Raw genomic sequence first — 16,634 nt, forward strand, 5'->3', positions numbered from 1 at the left:
TTGACATCATGTAATAGGGAGAGTGGCGTCTCGTTTTCTTCTTGTATTTACTGGCGCCACTATGTTTGCTAGCATTGTCTGTCTGCGAGTGGCAGCAGCAGCGTTAGCGATATCTAGTACCGTGGTACTATCTTTGGAAGGATGCGAAGTGTTTTCCGGGTTGGGTGAGTCAGTGAGTTCGGTTGGGATGAATCAGCAGTGAGGTCCAGCGACAAGAGGACGTGACAGGATCGAAGGCGGCACGCAGGCATTGCCGAATCGTAGGGCTGTAGTTGCGATGGTCACAAACTCGTTGTCCACCCGACCCAGGACGTTTGAGTTGAGTGAACATTAACCCAGTAGCGAAACCTCCACAATTTTGAGAGCACGCCACTTGCTGATGCACTGCTGCTCGCAGGGTCGCTGAGACGAAGAGCAATGAGTGGAGTGTTTGGAGTTGGCAAAATTAGTTAGCCGTCCTCCGCTTCTTATTATTAATTATTGAATTCCTTGTGTTTACTGGTGAAGTTGAAACAGCGGTATTTTTCTGCCTAGTGGCCGCTAACGCCCCAGTTGTCTGCCCTGGAGGTTTGCGTACTTCCGCGGCAGTGTACCTTTCCTCGCCTTGCCGCTGCTGTCCAGTAAGGCGTGTAGTTAGACAGCCTCCTTGATTGTGGGTCGGATATGTTGTTCCTGTTGGACTGCTTTCGTCGTAGTGGTTCCTTCTGCTTCTGGATGTTCTAAACACCGGATTACGAAGAGACAGTGCTGTCCGCCGGTTCCGCCTTGCCTGGGTTATTCCATCTTTGTGTTGGCTATCACACGTTAGGTAGATTTTGTAAGAGTATTGGTCTGCATTTAAGCTGTCACTAGTTCAAGTTGCCATCAGGTCAAGTGAATACAACTCTTTCCTGTCTGTCTCATCGGTTGCGCAGTTGAGCGACTTTCCCAGGCCGATCCTTGGAGCACTGTCTGACGCCCACTTCTATCTTGGTTTGATCAGATTGTGATGATTGTCAATAAGGCCTTCAGCCGTGAATGCAATTTGTCTTAAGAATTTTTTATTATTATCTCTTAACATGATAGTCCTTTTTTATAATATTTTAGTAAGAATTTCCTATCTAGTCCTTAAGCCATCAAATTTTTTGAGTAATTACTATTGGGGCCTTCAGCCGACAAATAATTTGAATTTCTGGCCCTCAGCTGTGAATCTAAGGACTTTTTAATTAGATATTGTCTTAACAGTCCTATTTGATAATTGTTCCTGATGGTTAAACTTATATCTAATTGGTTCCAAACAAAGTGGACATGATTTTAAAAAAAAATCAGAGCAACCAACGGTGATTGAGTAAGGCCCCGTCCACACCAAATCCTGCCTTTCCCTAAGTCCCGTGTTTCAGTGGTAGCAGCGCGTGGTTGCGATTCTAATATTGCCACTACAGTTACCGTTGGTCTGAATTGTAGCTCTGTTGGTGTTAAACAATATTTGTCTTTCCTATTTGGTTGTTTCAGGTGACCAGTTCTATTGGCGATCAGGCAGTGCCCCCGGATTATGAGCTGGCGATAAGGGGCCAGCCTATTGACGGTTGTGTCCCAGACTTAGCCGTCTGTTTGCGTGCTACCATTCTTCAGCCAGTTGAAATCACGCTGGATGTTGTGGTGGCTCTGAGCACTATGGGACTTAACATCTATGGTCATCACTCCCCTAGAACTTAGAACTACTTAAACCTAACTAACCTAAGGACAGCACACAACACCCAGTCATCACGAGGCAGAGAAAATCCCTGACCCCGCCGGGAATCGAACCCGGGAACCCGGGCGTGGGAAGCGAGAACGCTACCGCACGACCACGAGCTGCGGACGCTGGATGTTGTGGGCGAGACAGAAGCAGCGACTGAGTTTTTGTGTAAGGTTGTTAGGGAGGGCTCTTTGGAGGGCACTCAACCTAGTGGCAGTCAATTAGACAGGATGCGGGCACAGTTAATACGCTTAACCAACCGGATAGCGGATTTAAGGAATAAAGGTTAGAGGATCATTATAAGGAATCAACCGCTGAATGGGGATCTTTGATTAAGACGACTGGGGAACAGGACTTGCTTTTTTCAGGGTGGCGCGCGAGCCAGCCCGCGAATAATGTATTTATGTCTTCCGAGAGGTTAGGCGCAGCGTTTGCTAAATTGTGTAATCCCCTGGTGAATGTGTTTAGAGACGTCACTGAATTAGCTGTAGACCGACTTGAGCAAATTGAAAGGATGTCATGGTTGTTGGTTCACTTTGAGCAACACGCTGATGCGTTTGGTGTTGTCTCTATTGTATATTTTAACTAGAGGCGAATTGAGGACTCTGGTATCCAGGGCTATGCCAGAAGGGTTTTCATTGCAGCAGTTGAGGAAGCTTGTGATCAGCGAAATATTGACCACGGGAGTTCGTAAACAGCTCGAGTGTCGCTATGTTTGGCAGATGCTGCAAGATGAGGAGGACTTGCATCAAATACGTGGAAAGAATTAAGACGGCCTGTTCGGCCTTGTTAATCCACTTGCCAGAAGGGGAGTTAGTTTCAGTTGTCCTGAGGGGAATGCTAGCGGTGGATAAGTCACATTTTGTTTTTCATGGTCGACCCTCCACTTGGGAAGAACTTCGTGCCACCGTTGTACCGATATCCACATTGCCGCTCTCGGACGATAGACATCGTGAAGTTAAGGTTCAGCCTGTGGGGGTCACCGAGCGGAACTTCGCATTACCAACATCAGCTGAATCTGCTAAAGTGGAATTGCGGCGTTGTTTTAGGTGCGGTCCAACTGGCCATTTAGTTATAAAATGGTTCAAATGGCTCTGAGCACATGGGATTTAACTTCTGAGGTCATCAGTCCCCTAGACTACTTAAACCTAACTAACCTAAGGACATCACACACAACCATGCCCGAGGCAGGATTCGAACCTGCGACCGTATCAGACGCGTGGTTACGGACAGAAGCTCCTAGAACCGCTCGGCCACCGCGGCTGGCCATATTCCTGAAGATGACGGATCTACATCCGTCGAAACAATGGTCAAAGATTGAATAACATCTCATTCTGTCGCAACTGGTTGGCTGCATTTGATTCATTTACTAATAATAAGTCATTCCACTTCAGTAAGAAGTCTTTCACCCTTGAACCTTGGACCTTGACATTTGTGTGGTGGTTTGCGTGTCACAGTGATAAAGATAGCCTTACCATAGATGCAACCACAGTGGAGGGCTGTCTGTTGGGAGGCCATACAAACGTGTGGTTCCTGAGCAGGAGCAGCAATCTTTTCAGTGGCAACAGTCTTGATGACTGACTGATCTAACATCAGCCAAAACTGCCTTGCTGTGAACATACAGAAAAAGCGAGGGGAAACCACACCAGGAATTTTCCCGAGGACATGCAGCTCTACTGTATGGTTCAATAATGTTGGCATCTTCACAGGTGAGATATTCCGGAAGTAAAACAGTTCATCGTTCAAATATCCGGGAAGGAACTACTTAGGAGGATGTTTCCATCAAGTTGCACATAGAGGGAATTAGTGAAGATCGGTGGCAAGAGGAACAGGACTTCCGGTCGGTTAATATAAGAAAATCAAATAGGGGTAATGCAGGAGTAGGTTTAATAGTGAATGTTGTTGTTGTTGTGGTCTTCAGTCCTGAGACTGGTTTGATGCAGCTCTCCATGCTACTCTATCCTGTGCAAGCTTCTTCATCTTCCAGTACCTACTGCAGCTTACATCCTTCCGAATCTGCCTAGTGTATTCATCTCTTGGTCTCCCTCTACGATTTTTACCCTCCACCCTGCCCTCCAACATTAAATTGGTGATCCCTTGATGCCTCATCGCATGTCCTACCAACCGATCCCTTCTTCTAGTCAAGTTGTGCCACAAACACCTCTTGTCCCCAATTCTATTCAATACCTCCTTATCAGTTATGTGATCTACCCATCTAATTTTCAGCATTCTTCTGTAGCACCACATTTCGAAAGCTTCTATTCTCTTCTTGTCTAAACTATTTATCGTCCATGTTTCACTTCCAAACATGGCTACACTCCATACAAATACTTTCAGAAACGACTTTCTGACACTTAAATCAATACTCGATGTTTACAAATTTCTTTTCTTCAGAAACGCCTTTCTAGCCATTGCCAGTCTACATTTTATATCCTCTCTACTTCGACCATCATCAGTTATTTTGCTCCCCAAATAGCAAAACTCCTTTACTACTTTAAGTGTCTCATTTCCTAATCACCGAGCAAGGTGGCGCAACGGTTAGACACTGGACTCGCATTCGGGAGGACGACGGTTCAATCCCGCGTCCGGCCATCCTGATTTAGGTTTTCCGTGATTTCCCCAAATCGCTCTAGGCAAATGCCGGGATGGTTCCTTTCAAAGGGCACGGCCGACTTCCTTCCCCGTCCTTCCCTAATCCGATGAGACCGATGACCTCGCTGTCTGGTCTCCTTCCCCGAAACAAAAAAAAGCAAAACAAAAAAAACATTTCCTAATCTGATTCCCTCAGTATCACCCGACTTAATTTGACTACATTCCATTATCCTCGTTTTCCTTTTGTTGATGTTCATCTTATACCCTCCTTTCAAGACACTGTCCATTCTGTTCAACTGATCTTCCAAGTCCTTTGCTGTCTCTGACAGAATTACAATGTCATCGGCGAACCTCAAAGTTTTATTTCTTCTCCATGGATTTTAATACCTACACTGAACTTTTCTGTTTTTTTCCTTTACTGCTTGCTCAATATACAGATTGAATAGTCTCACTCACTTCCCAACCACTGCTTCCCTTTCATGGCCCTCGACTCTTATAACTGCCATCTGCTTTCTGTACAAATTGTAAATAGCCTTTCGCTGTCTGTATTTTACCCCTGCCACCTTCAGAATTTGAAAGAGAGTATTCCAGTCAACATTGTCAAAAGCTTTCTCTAAGTCTACAAATGCTAGAAACGTAGGTTTGCTTTTCCTTAATCTTTCTTCTAAGATAAGTCGTAGGGTCAGTATTGCCTCACGTGTTCCAACATTTCTACGGAATCCAAACTGATCTTCCCCGAGGTCGGCTGCTACCAGTTTGTCCATTCGTCTGTAAAGAATTCGCGATAGTATTTTGCAGCTGCGACTTATTAAACTGATAGTTCGGTATTCACGATGAAAATGGGGTGGAGCCCTATCCTCCTAAAAGATGAACAGAGAGTCTGACTGCATTTGAGGCATCAGCCATTGCTGCAACATGTACAAGTAGGAATATCCAGTGACAGTGCTCTCGGTGAAAAAGAATGGCCCGTACAGTTTTCGACGTGACAAGACACAAAAAACATTTCTCTTTGGAGAATCAAGGTTATATTCAATGCATTCGTGTGGATGCTTCGTACCCCAGATTCAACAATTATGCCTGTTCACTTTCCCATTAGTGTGAAAAGTGAATAGTGAATAAGAAGTTAAAAATGGGTGTAAGATACTATCAGCAGCGTAGTAAACGCGTCTCGTAGCCACGATAGATATGAAGCCGACACTCACCACAGTGTTACAAGTTTGCATGGCAGCTAGCGCTCCGATGAGATAAAAGAAATTATTCAGAGTGTTAAGGAAGACGAAAATTTAATTGTGATGGGAGAATGGAATTCAATTGTAAGAAACGGAAGAGAAGGAAAAACTGTAGGTGAATATCGACTGGGGGAAAGGAATGAAAGAGGAAACCGCTTGTAGGAATTTGACATAGAGCATAATTTAATCGTCGATAACACTTAGTTTAAGAATCATGAAAGAAGGTTATATCTGTTAAAGAGACTTGGAGACACCAAATGGTCTCAGGTTGATTTTGTAATGGTAAGACAGAGATTTCGGAATCTCATTTTTTCCAGGGGCAGATGTGGACTCTGACCACAATTTATTGGTTATTAACTGCAGATAAAAATGGAGGAAATTGCAAAAAGGAAGGAAATTAATGAGACGGCAACTGGACACGTATCAAGTACGATACGGTGTTGAGAGCTTCAGAGGGAACTTTAGGCAACCGTTGACTAGAACAGGGGAAAAGAATACAGTAGAAGATGAATGGGTAACTTGGGTGATGAACTAATGAGGGCAGCAGAGGATCAAACAGATATCCTTGGATATCACTGGAGATAATGAATTTAACAGACGAAAGGAGAAAATATAAAACGCAGCAAATGAAGCAGGTGAAAGTGAATACAAACGCCTAAAACTGAGATTGACAGGAAGTGCGAAATGGTTAGAAGACTTAAGGATTTACAAGCATATCAAACTTGAAGAAAAGTAGACATCGCCAACAGGAAAATTAAAGAGACCAAGATAGTTATCACGTGAAGGAAAATTAACGAGGTCTTTGAGAAAAGAGGAACAGCTGTATGAGTCTATTCGGTCGAAAACTAGTATTAAGCAAAGAAGGAGTATGTAAATTACTTATGAAAGGGATATGAATTTGAAAACAATATGAAAGAAAAGGAAGAGGATATAGATGAAGATGAGAGGGAGATAGGATACTGCGAGAAGAATTTGACAGATCTCTGAGAGACCTAACAGGAAACAAGGCCCCTGGGATAGACATTCTTTCAGAACTACTGATAGCCTTAGCAGAGCCAGCCGTCATGAAGCTCTTCTACCTGGCGTGCAAGACGTGTGACACAGGCGAAATAGCCTCAGACTTCAAAAAGAATGTAACAGTTCCAATTCCAAAGAATTGAATATTACCAAAATATCAGTTTAGTAAGTCATGGTTGCGAAATACTAACAAGAATACTTTTCATAGCAATGGAAAAACTGGTAGATGTTAACGTCGGGAAAGGCCTGTTTGAATGCTAGAGAAATGTTGGAACACACAGGTCAATACTGTACCTATGACTTCTCTTAGGAGACAGATGAAGGAAAGGCAAGCCTGCGTATATAGCATTTGTAGACTTACAGGTAGCTTTTGACAATGTTGACTGGAATACTCTCTTTGAAATTACGAAGCCGGCCGGAGTGGCCGAGCGGTTAAAGGCGCTACAGTCTGGATCCGCACGACCGCTACGGTCGCAGGTTCGAATCCTGCCTCGGGCATGGATGTGTGTGATGTCCTTAGGTTAGTTAGGTTTAAGTAGTTCTAAGTTCTAGAGGACTTATGACCACAGCAGTTGAGTCCCATAGTGCTCAGAGCCATTTGAACCATTTTTGAAATTACGAAGCTGGAAGGGGTAAAACACAGGAAGCGAAAGTCTGTTTACAACTTCTGCGGAAACGAGACGGCACTTATAAGAGTGGAGGGGTTTGAAAAGGAAGCAGTGGTTGAGTAAGAAGTGGGACATGGTTGCAGCTTATCTCCGACGTTACTCAATCTATAGACTGGGTAAGCAATAAAGAAAACCAAACAAAAATCGACGATGAGATGGTAATTTTGTCAGAGGCAGCAAAGGACTTTGGGGGGCAGTTGAACGAAAGGACAGTGTCTTGAAAGGAAGATATAAGATGAACATTAACAAAAGTAAAACAAGAATATGGTCGAATTTAATCAGCTGATGCTGAGAAAATTATATTACGGAACAAAACTCGGAATGTAGTAGGTGCGTTTTGCTGTTTGGACAGTAAAATAATTAATGATGGCCGACGTAGAGAAAATATAACATTACACTGGCAATGATATAAAAGCACTTCTGAAGAAGAGACATTTGTTAACGTCGAGTATAGGGTGTTTCGAAGCCTGTTCTGAAAGAGTTTGTATGGAGTGTAGTCATATACGGGAGTGAAACGCGGATGATAAACAGTTGAGACAAGAAGAGATTAGTGGTTTTTGAAATGTGCTGCTACAGAAGAATCCTGAAGATCTTAAGGGTAGATGTCGTAACTAAAAAAAAAAAGGCCGTGTGACTAGGGCCTGCCGTCGGGTAGACCTTTCGATGGGTGCAAGTCTTTCGATTTGACGCCACGTCGGCGGCTTGCGCGTCGATGGGGATAAAATGGTGATGATTAGGACAACAGAACACCCAGTCCCTGAGCGGAGAAAATCTCCGACGCAGCCGGGAATCGAACCACTCAGCTACCGGGGGCGGACATCACGTAACTGATGAGAAGGTATTGAACAGAGTTGGGGAGACAGGAAATTTGTGGCACAACTTGACCTACAGAAGGGATGGGTTGATGGATACATTCTGAGAAATCAAAGAATCCTCCATCTAGGGAAGTGTGGGGAGTAAGAATCGTAGAGGGAGACCAAGAGATGAATAGAGTAAGCAGATTCAGAAGGATGTAGGTTGCAGTAGTTATTCGGAGGTGCACAGGATAAGCTAGCATTGAGAGCTGCATCAAATCAATCTTCGGGCTGAAGACCACAGTAACAACACAAGAAGTGCGTAAATCTAAACCTTTGGAACTACGTAATACGACAAAAACTTGGCGCCATTTCAGTTATAAATGTAAGAGAAGATATGCTCGATCTTACGGCATACAATTATTGACGTACTTTAAGGTAAGAATGACGGCGTGGTGCCGAAACGAAACCGAAGTCAGGAAGTAAAGACTGCTCTTCGAGCGGAGTCCTGTGTACTAATGTAGGAGGGCAGTCGCCGAGTACCTCCGTGTTTGTGTCACACAGTTGGCGATGCAGAGGAGATACGTACCTCGGTCTTCTGCAGCAGAGGGAAGAGTCCGGGCACGTCGGACGTGGGCGGCGGGTCGCCGCCGGCCTCGAGCAGCAGCACCGTCCAGTCGGGGTTCTCCGAGAGGCGGGCGGCCACCGCCGCCCCCGCAGACCCGGCGCCGACCACCACGAAGTCGTACTCGGGCAGCGGGCGCGCCGTGTCCGGCGGGTAGGCGCTGCGGTCGGCGAGCGCGCACTGTGCGTGCACCAGGGTGGCCAACAGCTGCGCGAACAGCGCCCCGGCGGCGCCGCCCACGGGGCACGCGCTGCCGGCCTGCGCCGCCCACTGCGAAGCGGCGGCTGCGTCCATAGCTGCGCACACGGGAGCGCTCAACAGGACTCTGATCCGTCGTCGATTTAGATAGGCACGAATGTAAAGAAAACTAAATCAATAAACAGATTGTGCTGACAGGGGGCAATGGCATCGTCTGCCGACGGCGTCGGCAGAGTGCATTGTACGGGGGCGTGTCACTAGCATATTGATATACGGAAGTCTGCGAATACATACATGCGGTGGGCAGAACTAAAGTGGCTCAGTACGGATTTCGTGCACTTTGCGGCAGGCGAGCCAACTTACAAGATCTGCATTTAGGGCAGACGATGTAGGTTTTGTTGCCCATCTTAAGGATATTGTTCTGAGTCCGTTTTGTTCAACCCACTTTGCACAAGAGGCTCGCTATTAGACACACGTAATCGCATTAATATTGCTAGCAAAGAGTGAGTTATGTTGTTCGGTTGAATGCAGAATAAACTCGACTCTGCGCGGATAGATGGGGAACACAAATTACACAAAATAAATAAAGCCGCCAGTGTATGCGCCAACAGTGGTGCGAGGGCAGTAAGACATTTAGTGTTCCTCGAGGGATGGCATTGATGACCTTGATGACGGTCGTAATTTCAGTGATCGTCGTTACCCTAGCTGAGTGAGTAACTGCAACCAGTGAGCAATAAAACCATTACGTTTATTGCTAATTGGAGGCCACTTACATTCCTTGAAACACTGACGCCTCAGCAATCAGGTAAACGCGTTCTGGCTCTCTGAGCTCTATGGGACTTAACATCTATGGTCATCAGTCCCCTAGAACTTAGAACTACTTAAACCTAACTAACCTAAGGACATCACACAACACCCAGTCATCACGAGGCAGAGAAAATCCCTGACCCCGCCGGGAATCGAACCCGGAAACCCGGGCGCGAGAAGCGAGAACGCTACCGCACGACCACGAGCTGCGGACAAAAACGCGTTGTGCAGGCCCAGCTGATCTGGAGCTGATTACACTGTTCGTGGAACGCGAGTTCTCTCAAACGCCAGACCTCTGATCCAGAGGAAACCGATCGACTGGAGAGAGAGTCAGCACTTTACGTACAGATCGTAAGTGAGTGTTCGCAGCAAGTGCCGAGGCGACTACTCTGCTATGTCACTTTGCAAGGCTGCAATACAGTTTACCGCTAACTTCACTTTGCAGAGAATTTTGAACACAAGACTTGGGTTTAGTGGAAATCACCATCTAGGTGATAGTTCCTAACTTCATACACTATTCCATGGGAATGATTGTCTCCCGCGACCATACTATACTCCAGGACACAAAGGAGGTCAGCACCGGTCGGGCTGATATCGTCAGTGCTATAAACACAGGTAATCTGTGATGATAGCTGCACTGCGACCTGAAATGTAAGTCTGCTATGCACTAAGGAAGATAACATTATGATCGGAGCTGACTTCGCTTCTCTCCTTAATTCCTAACGTAATACAATCAATATTTAATATCTCCATCGAGATAGGCCGATAATTGTGTTACCTCACAATACATTATGTCCCAGGAGAAATGATCAATGGTCGAGGATATCACGGAGCAAAAATTATAAGAGATTTGTCTCACAGTAGAGAAGATGAAATGTTCAAATATGTGTGAAATCTTATGGGACTTAACTGCTAAGGTCATCAGTCCCTAAGCTTACACACTACTTAACCTAAATTATCCTAAGGACAAACACACACACCCATGCCCGAGGGAGGACTCAAAACTCCGCCGGGACCAGCCACACAGGCCACGACTGTAGCACCCCTGACCGCTCGGCTAATCCCGCGCGGGGTGAAGATGAAGGTATGCAATTGAACAACCACGTTTACTAGAGCCTTTGCAGCAAATAATCGGAGTAATATTCCTGAATATTGGTCATTCGTCTTGGAACAGCCTACATGCAATGATTCGCAGTAAACTTAAGTTCTTTCGAGCAGAGGAGGAAAGAAGTGAAGTGTTGCCCCGCGTATCCGGCCACCGCAATCACGGATGAGCTTAGTGGGCCCTGCCTCACCTCGCAGTATGGCTGCCAACAGAAGAGCCGCTGAGACGCACACCGCCAAGCATTTTGCAAACGGCATAGTTCCCGGGGGCGCTGCCAGTACGTGGCACGCGGATCTGCAGTTGCACCTGCTCGCTTCCGCGTGACACCGCGTGTCTTCACGCCGGCGAGCCGCATCTGGTCTGCCAGCGCGGCTCCAGCTGGCCGGTCCCTCGGCGCTGCCGCTGCCGCCTGCCACGCTGACATCTTGCTCTCGCCGCGAACACCGCAGGTCACTGCACTTCCGTACACTGCTCCCTAGACTACCACTTGCCAGAAGCTGCACGAACACTGCCCACGAGGAAATCTGTTTCCTGCTCATCAGTTGACTGCCTACTAACTACCTGCCTCACAGGATCTTGTCGTTGTTTATGCTTCCTTCCTCCTCGTCAGTATGTATGTGGACTCTGTAAGGGAGCCACGGTCCCTTGCACAACGTAAAACATACTTTTTTCGTGCCGATCGAGGATAGGTCAGGAATCGACAGACTTGTGCTGAGTGCACGCAGCAAATGTTGTTGTTGTGAGATGCAGTCTACACTAGTGTGAATAGGCTGAGCATTTGTCCCACGGGCTGACCTTCTGGCAACCGTAAGAAATCTTCCAAACTGTGAGACAGTGTGTTCAATTCGGTAAGCAGTTTCATCTCGGCTACCGTGCATAAAACTTATTCTTACGATAGAACGAAAATGAATGTTAAACTGTGGGGAATGTGATACAACGTAATTTTGAAATCCAAAAATAGTGAGAAAAAACAATACAGGTTGGACTGAAACTTCCTGGCACATGAAAACTGTGTGTTGGACCGTACTCGAACTCAGGAACTTTGCCTTTCGCGGACAAGTTTTAATCTGCCACGAAGTTTCATACGAGCGCACAATTCGATGCAGAGTGAAAATCTCATTCTGGAAACATCCCCCCAAGCTGTGTCTATGCCATGTCTCCGCAATGTCCTTTCTTTCAGTAGTGCTAGTTCTGCAAGGTTAGCAGAAGAGCTTCTGTGAAGTTAGGAAGGTAGGAGACGAGGTACTGGCAGAATTTAAGCTGTGAGGACGAGGCGTGGGTCGTGCTTGGGTAGTTCAGATGGTAGTGTCGCCTTGCGCGTCGAGCGAGCAGGTTGTCGTTAACTTCCGCCTGTGCCGCAGCGCCTCTTGTGTCGAAGCTACTCAGTCATGTTGGTGTATCGGCCGGAGTCACATCGTAGTTGCGTAGCGGAGTTTGTTGTCATTTCGTTTGGCGGCGGTGTTTTCTGCCGGCGCCATGGTGTCTGTCGAGTCTCCTAAATCTGTTCCTCGTCCAGCTACTGTTCCTTTCAGTTTTGGCAAGAGTACGCGTCGTGTTCAAACTGGCTCCTTAGAAATTCACGATTGGTTAGCTGATGTTATCCGTGTTACATCTGATCAGGTAGATACTGCTTACTTTGATTCTGATTTGTATGCGTTCTTTGTGAAGTTTTATGATCTCGTTCAAGTAGAAAGACTTCTCTCCCGGATTGGTTCTAAAGTGTTGTTTACACATCGCGATGGTTCTGTTAGTCAAGTCCTCCTTGAAAATGCGGCACTCGAGTACACTCCGGTTAGGATTTATAACCTTCCTCCTGAAGTGGACGATTCATTTCTCAAAACAGCGTTGCTTTCGTTTGGAGTAATACGGCATATACGGTGGGAACGCTGGTCAGCACAACATCGCTTCCAGTGTTGTAATGGTATCCGGACTGTGGACATGTGAGTTAAAAAGAATATTGCTTCCCACTTAACTGTTTGTGGTTACCGCATCCATATTACGTATACAGGGCAAGAAGGAACGTGTTTTCTCTGTAACGAAAGCGGTCATCTCATATCTGACTGCCTGCGCGGTACTACTGTTCTGACGTCGTCTTATCAAAAACGTTAGCAGACATAGTAACTTCGCAGTCGGCTGTAAGTCAGTCTCCAGCTTTAAGCGACGTAGGCGCAACATTACCGCCTACTCCTAGCGGATTTCCACCGTTACCTATGCGTACCAGTGCAGCCTCTGTCCGTGAGGGGACGACGGCTCCTGCAGCGCACGTCAAACGCCGGCGGACTGAGGACGGTACAGATTTCGAGGACGCCCCACTCCAGTCTCGTTCTTCTGACACGGCGTTGACAAAGGGTCCACCTTCTGGCGGTAATGCGTTGTCTACTGGTGTTAATTGTGATTACCAGAGAGGATGTAGCTGCTTCTGTTGATGTTGAAATGTGCGTTCAATCTGCGTCCCCCACTTCACCCGTCGACGTGACGGTTCCAGGTGGTTCCGTTGTTCCCGCAGAGACGTCGCCTGCTGGCCAGCCTTTACAGTGTTCCAGTGCAGCACCACCCCTCCTCCACGCTGAGACGGTCGAGCAACAGGATTCTACGGGTTCTCTTCCTGATGTTCAGGAGATGCCACCCGACACCGGTACTGCATTACTCGTCTCTTCTGTACCTGCCCCCAACCTCTCCGCATGAAGAGTGTATGTTTTCACGGAGTGGTGTGAAACAGCGTTTTCAACCCGCCCGTGCCGCGGCGCGTCGTAAAAAGAAAAGCGAGGATTCCTCGGCGTCAGGTGGGGAGGACTCACATTATACCTTCTTTTCCCCGCCTCCGGACGTTGGGGAGAGACGGACGTGATGAGAGCTTTTTCCTTAGTGTTGTTTTATTCACCTTACATGTGTTGACGGATGCAGGCGTATACATTTCTAACCCTCAATGTTAATAGGATACGTTCCCACTTACGGCTTGCTGCGTTACACCAGTTTATTTACGATTCCCGAGCTGATATCGTATGTTTACAAGAGGTATTATTTGGCTCAAAATGGTTCAAATGGCTCTGAGCACTGTGCGACTTAACTTCTGAGTCCATCAGTCGCCTAGAACTTAGAATTAATTGAACCTAACTAATCTAAGGACATCACACACATCCATGCCCGAGGCGTGATTCGAACCTGCGGCTGCAGCGGTCGCTCGGTTCCAGACTGTATGGCCTAGAACCGCACGGGCACTCCGGCCGGTAGGTATTATTTGATGTGTTTTGTCTTCCTGGATATTCTCTGTTTTTCAATGTCGCGCCTGAAAATTCTACCGGTATGGCTTTGCTTTATCGAGATGGAATCCCGCTGACGGACTTCGAAACGCTAGATGATGGTCGCGGTATAGGCTGTAGTTTTTATGACCTCACCTTAATTTTTCTTTACACTCCGTCTGGATCTGGTCCTGCATCCGATCGCGCGTGTTTTTATAAGGAAAAAGTTGTTTGTTTACTCCGACGGAACCTGCTCAAGATTTTGTTTGGGGACGATTTTAATTGCGTCTTATGCCGTGTTGATCAGACCCCCAGTTATACATTTTGTCGTGAACTTAATATGGTGACGTCCTTGCATCTCCAGGATGCTTGGGTTTGCAGATATCCTTTATTGGTGCGGTTTACGCATTTTACAGCTACTTAAAGTAGCTGATTGGACCGCTTTTATTTATCTGCCCCCATATGTGGTCAGCTTCTATCGATTGATGTAATTTCTGTCAGTTTTACTGACCACTGTGCTGTTTCATTGACTTTTAACCATGTCGCGCAGCGGGTCCATCTCTCGCGCCCTTTATGGATGCTAAACACTCTACATCTCACGGACCCCTCTCTGGAAGACATCATCGCAGACGTTTGGCGGCGAACAACCCATTCCCAGACGCGTTATTCCTCACTTCTCGATTGGTGGGTTACTTTTACTAAACCCAGGATTCGAAATACACTCGAGCATTTTAGCGCTGAAAAGGCGGCTGAAATAAGGAGCACTGGGGAGTTAACAATGCAGTCCTTCGCGATCTTTACGATAATGCTCGTGATGCGCCCTTGAGGGTCGTCGACGTCCACCATGTGAAGGCAAAACTTCTCCAACTCAAACGTAGGCAAATGGATGGGATCCGACTGCGTTCCCAGCCTTGTTCAATCGTACAGGGTGAGTTGACCTCTCTCTATCATCTTCTCCGGCTTCACAAGCGATCTCAAAGGACGTGTCCTTCTACCATTCGTTTTCTAGATTGGCGTGAGTGGTCCTCCCAATCTGATATGCATGAACTTTAGCAGTACTATTCCGAGATTTATGCTGAAGTGGATTCAGACGGTCCACCGTCTGTTGATTTCACCTCCCTACTTGATCGTGTTGTTACACCAGCTCTCCTGGAAGAGTTTCTCTCTGTATTCCATCTCGATGATATACTTTATATTGTGGCTCGTTCTCCCTCCCACAAATCACTTGGCCCCGATGGCCTTCCCAAGGAATTTTGTATTAGGCCCATTCCCGTGCCAAGCGCTTTGCTTTTAATTGATTTTCACCAAGCGTTTGACCGCGTCAATCATGGAATCCTTATGAGAGTATTGACGACTGTTGGTTTTAACAATGGTGCACGACGGCTGTTCAGCTCTCTCATCACTGGTATTCGGGCGTCCATTGACGTAAATGGCCTTCTTAATTCCCCTATCGCGGTGTGTCAGGGCGTCCTTCAAGGGAGTCCATTATCAATGTCGCTCTATGTGCTGTTTCTGGAACCATTTTTGCGAACCATAGCTGCTCATTTGAGTGGCTGGTCGCTGCTGGGAGAAAGGTTTACCGTTCGCGCATATGCTGACGACGTTATGGTTCTTTTCCGTACCCATGATGATATACCACTGCCGAAGGAAGTTTTGCATGCCTTTTGTCGTCTTACGGGAGCGCGGGTTAATGACCAGAAATGTCGTTTACTCAATTTGCGAGGATTTGACGCTGTTGAAATTCCATGGGCTTCGAAGGTCACCCGATATCGATCGTTGGGTGTTATAATTGACAGCTGTCCGCTAAAGATGGCTACGATGAACTAGAAGTCTGTCACGGACAAGATTCATGGTGCAATCATTGAACACGAGCGTCGCTCCCTCTCATTTCTTCATAAGGTTCGGGCCATGGAAACGTATGTGTTAAGTAAGGCTTATTTTATTCCAAAAATCTTTCCACTTCCTGCGATGTTGTCCCGCAAGTTGCAAAGTTTAACTGGCAGGTTTATCTGGCGCCACTCTGTATTTCGCGTGCGTCATGGGGTCATGGCGCGGCCCCTTTTGCAGGGAGGTTTGAGCCTCCCTGACATTCAGGTTAAGGCTTCTGCCGTATTCATCCGTCACACCGTGTTAACGTGTCAAACCGCCCCCCAGTCACTTACAGCTCGCCTTTATGACGGTATCCGACCGGCGAGGTTAACACCTCCGGTAGATATTGGCAGGATTAGTTATAAATTACGGCACGTCAGGGAATTTTTTCTTGGGGTCAGTTATTTAGGAGTAAATATCCTTTCCCAAGAGAATCTCTCCCTAAAACTGCTGTTAAGCCGCTGGCCAGTGCCTTATAGTCTTCCCTCTGTGGAGGCCCTGTCGCCAGAAACGAGCTGGAAGATTGTTTGGTCTAACATCAGCCTCCCGATTTTCCCGATGGAAGTGGCGTCCTCGTAGTACCAAGTTGTTCATGATATTGTACCTACCAACGTGCGACTTTTTCGTATTGGCCTCAGTGTAACGGATCGCTGCAATCGTTGCCATGAAACTGATACATTATCTCATCGGTTGATTTCCTGCGGTCATGACCATTGGAGATGGTTTCGCCGACAACTGGCTTTTCTCCTCAGGACGTCGGAGGCGGCTATCTCG

At 46.8% G+C, this 16,634-nt stretch overlaps 1 protein-coding gene across 1 annotated transcript in view; it reads right to left on the reverse strand.

Moving 5' to 3' along the window:
• Positions 1-16,634, reverse strand: part of LOC124612743 (glucose dehydrogenase [FAD, quinone]-like) — a 55,305-nt gene that overhangs the window by 28,367 nt on the left and 10,304 nt on the right. The window contains exon 2 of the mRNA XM_047141126.1: positions 8,607-8,938. Within this exon, the coding sequence (XP_046997082.1) occupies positions 8,607-8,936 (330 nt within the window). The 5' untranslated portion in view covers positions 8,937-8,938. The remainder of the gene's footprint in view (positions 1-8,606; positions 8,939-16,634) is intronic.

The sequence above is a fragment of the Schistocerca americana genome, chromosome 4 (assembly GCF_021461395.2).
Source record: "Schistocerca americana isolate TAMUIC-IGC-003095 chromosome 4, iqSchAmer2.1, whole genome shotgun sequence".
In the NCBI taxonomy this organism is placed as follows: Eukaryota; Metazoa; Arthropoda; class Insecta; order Orthoptera; family Acrididae; genus Schistocerca; species Schistocerca americana.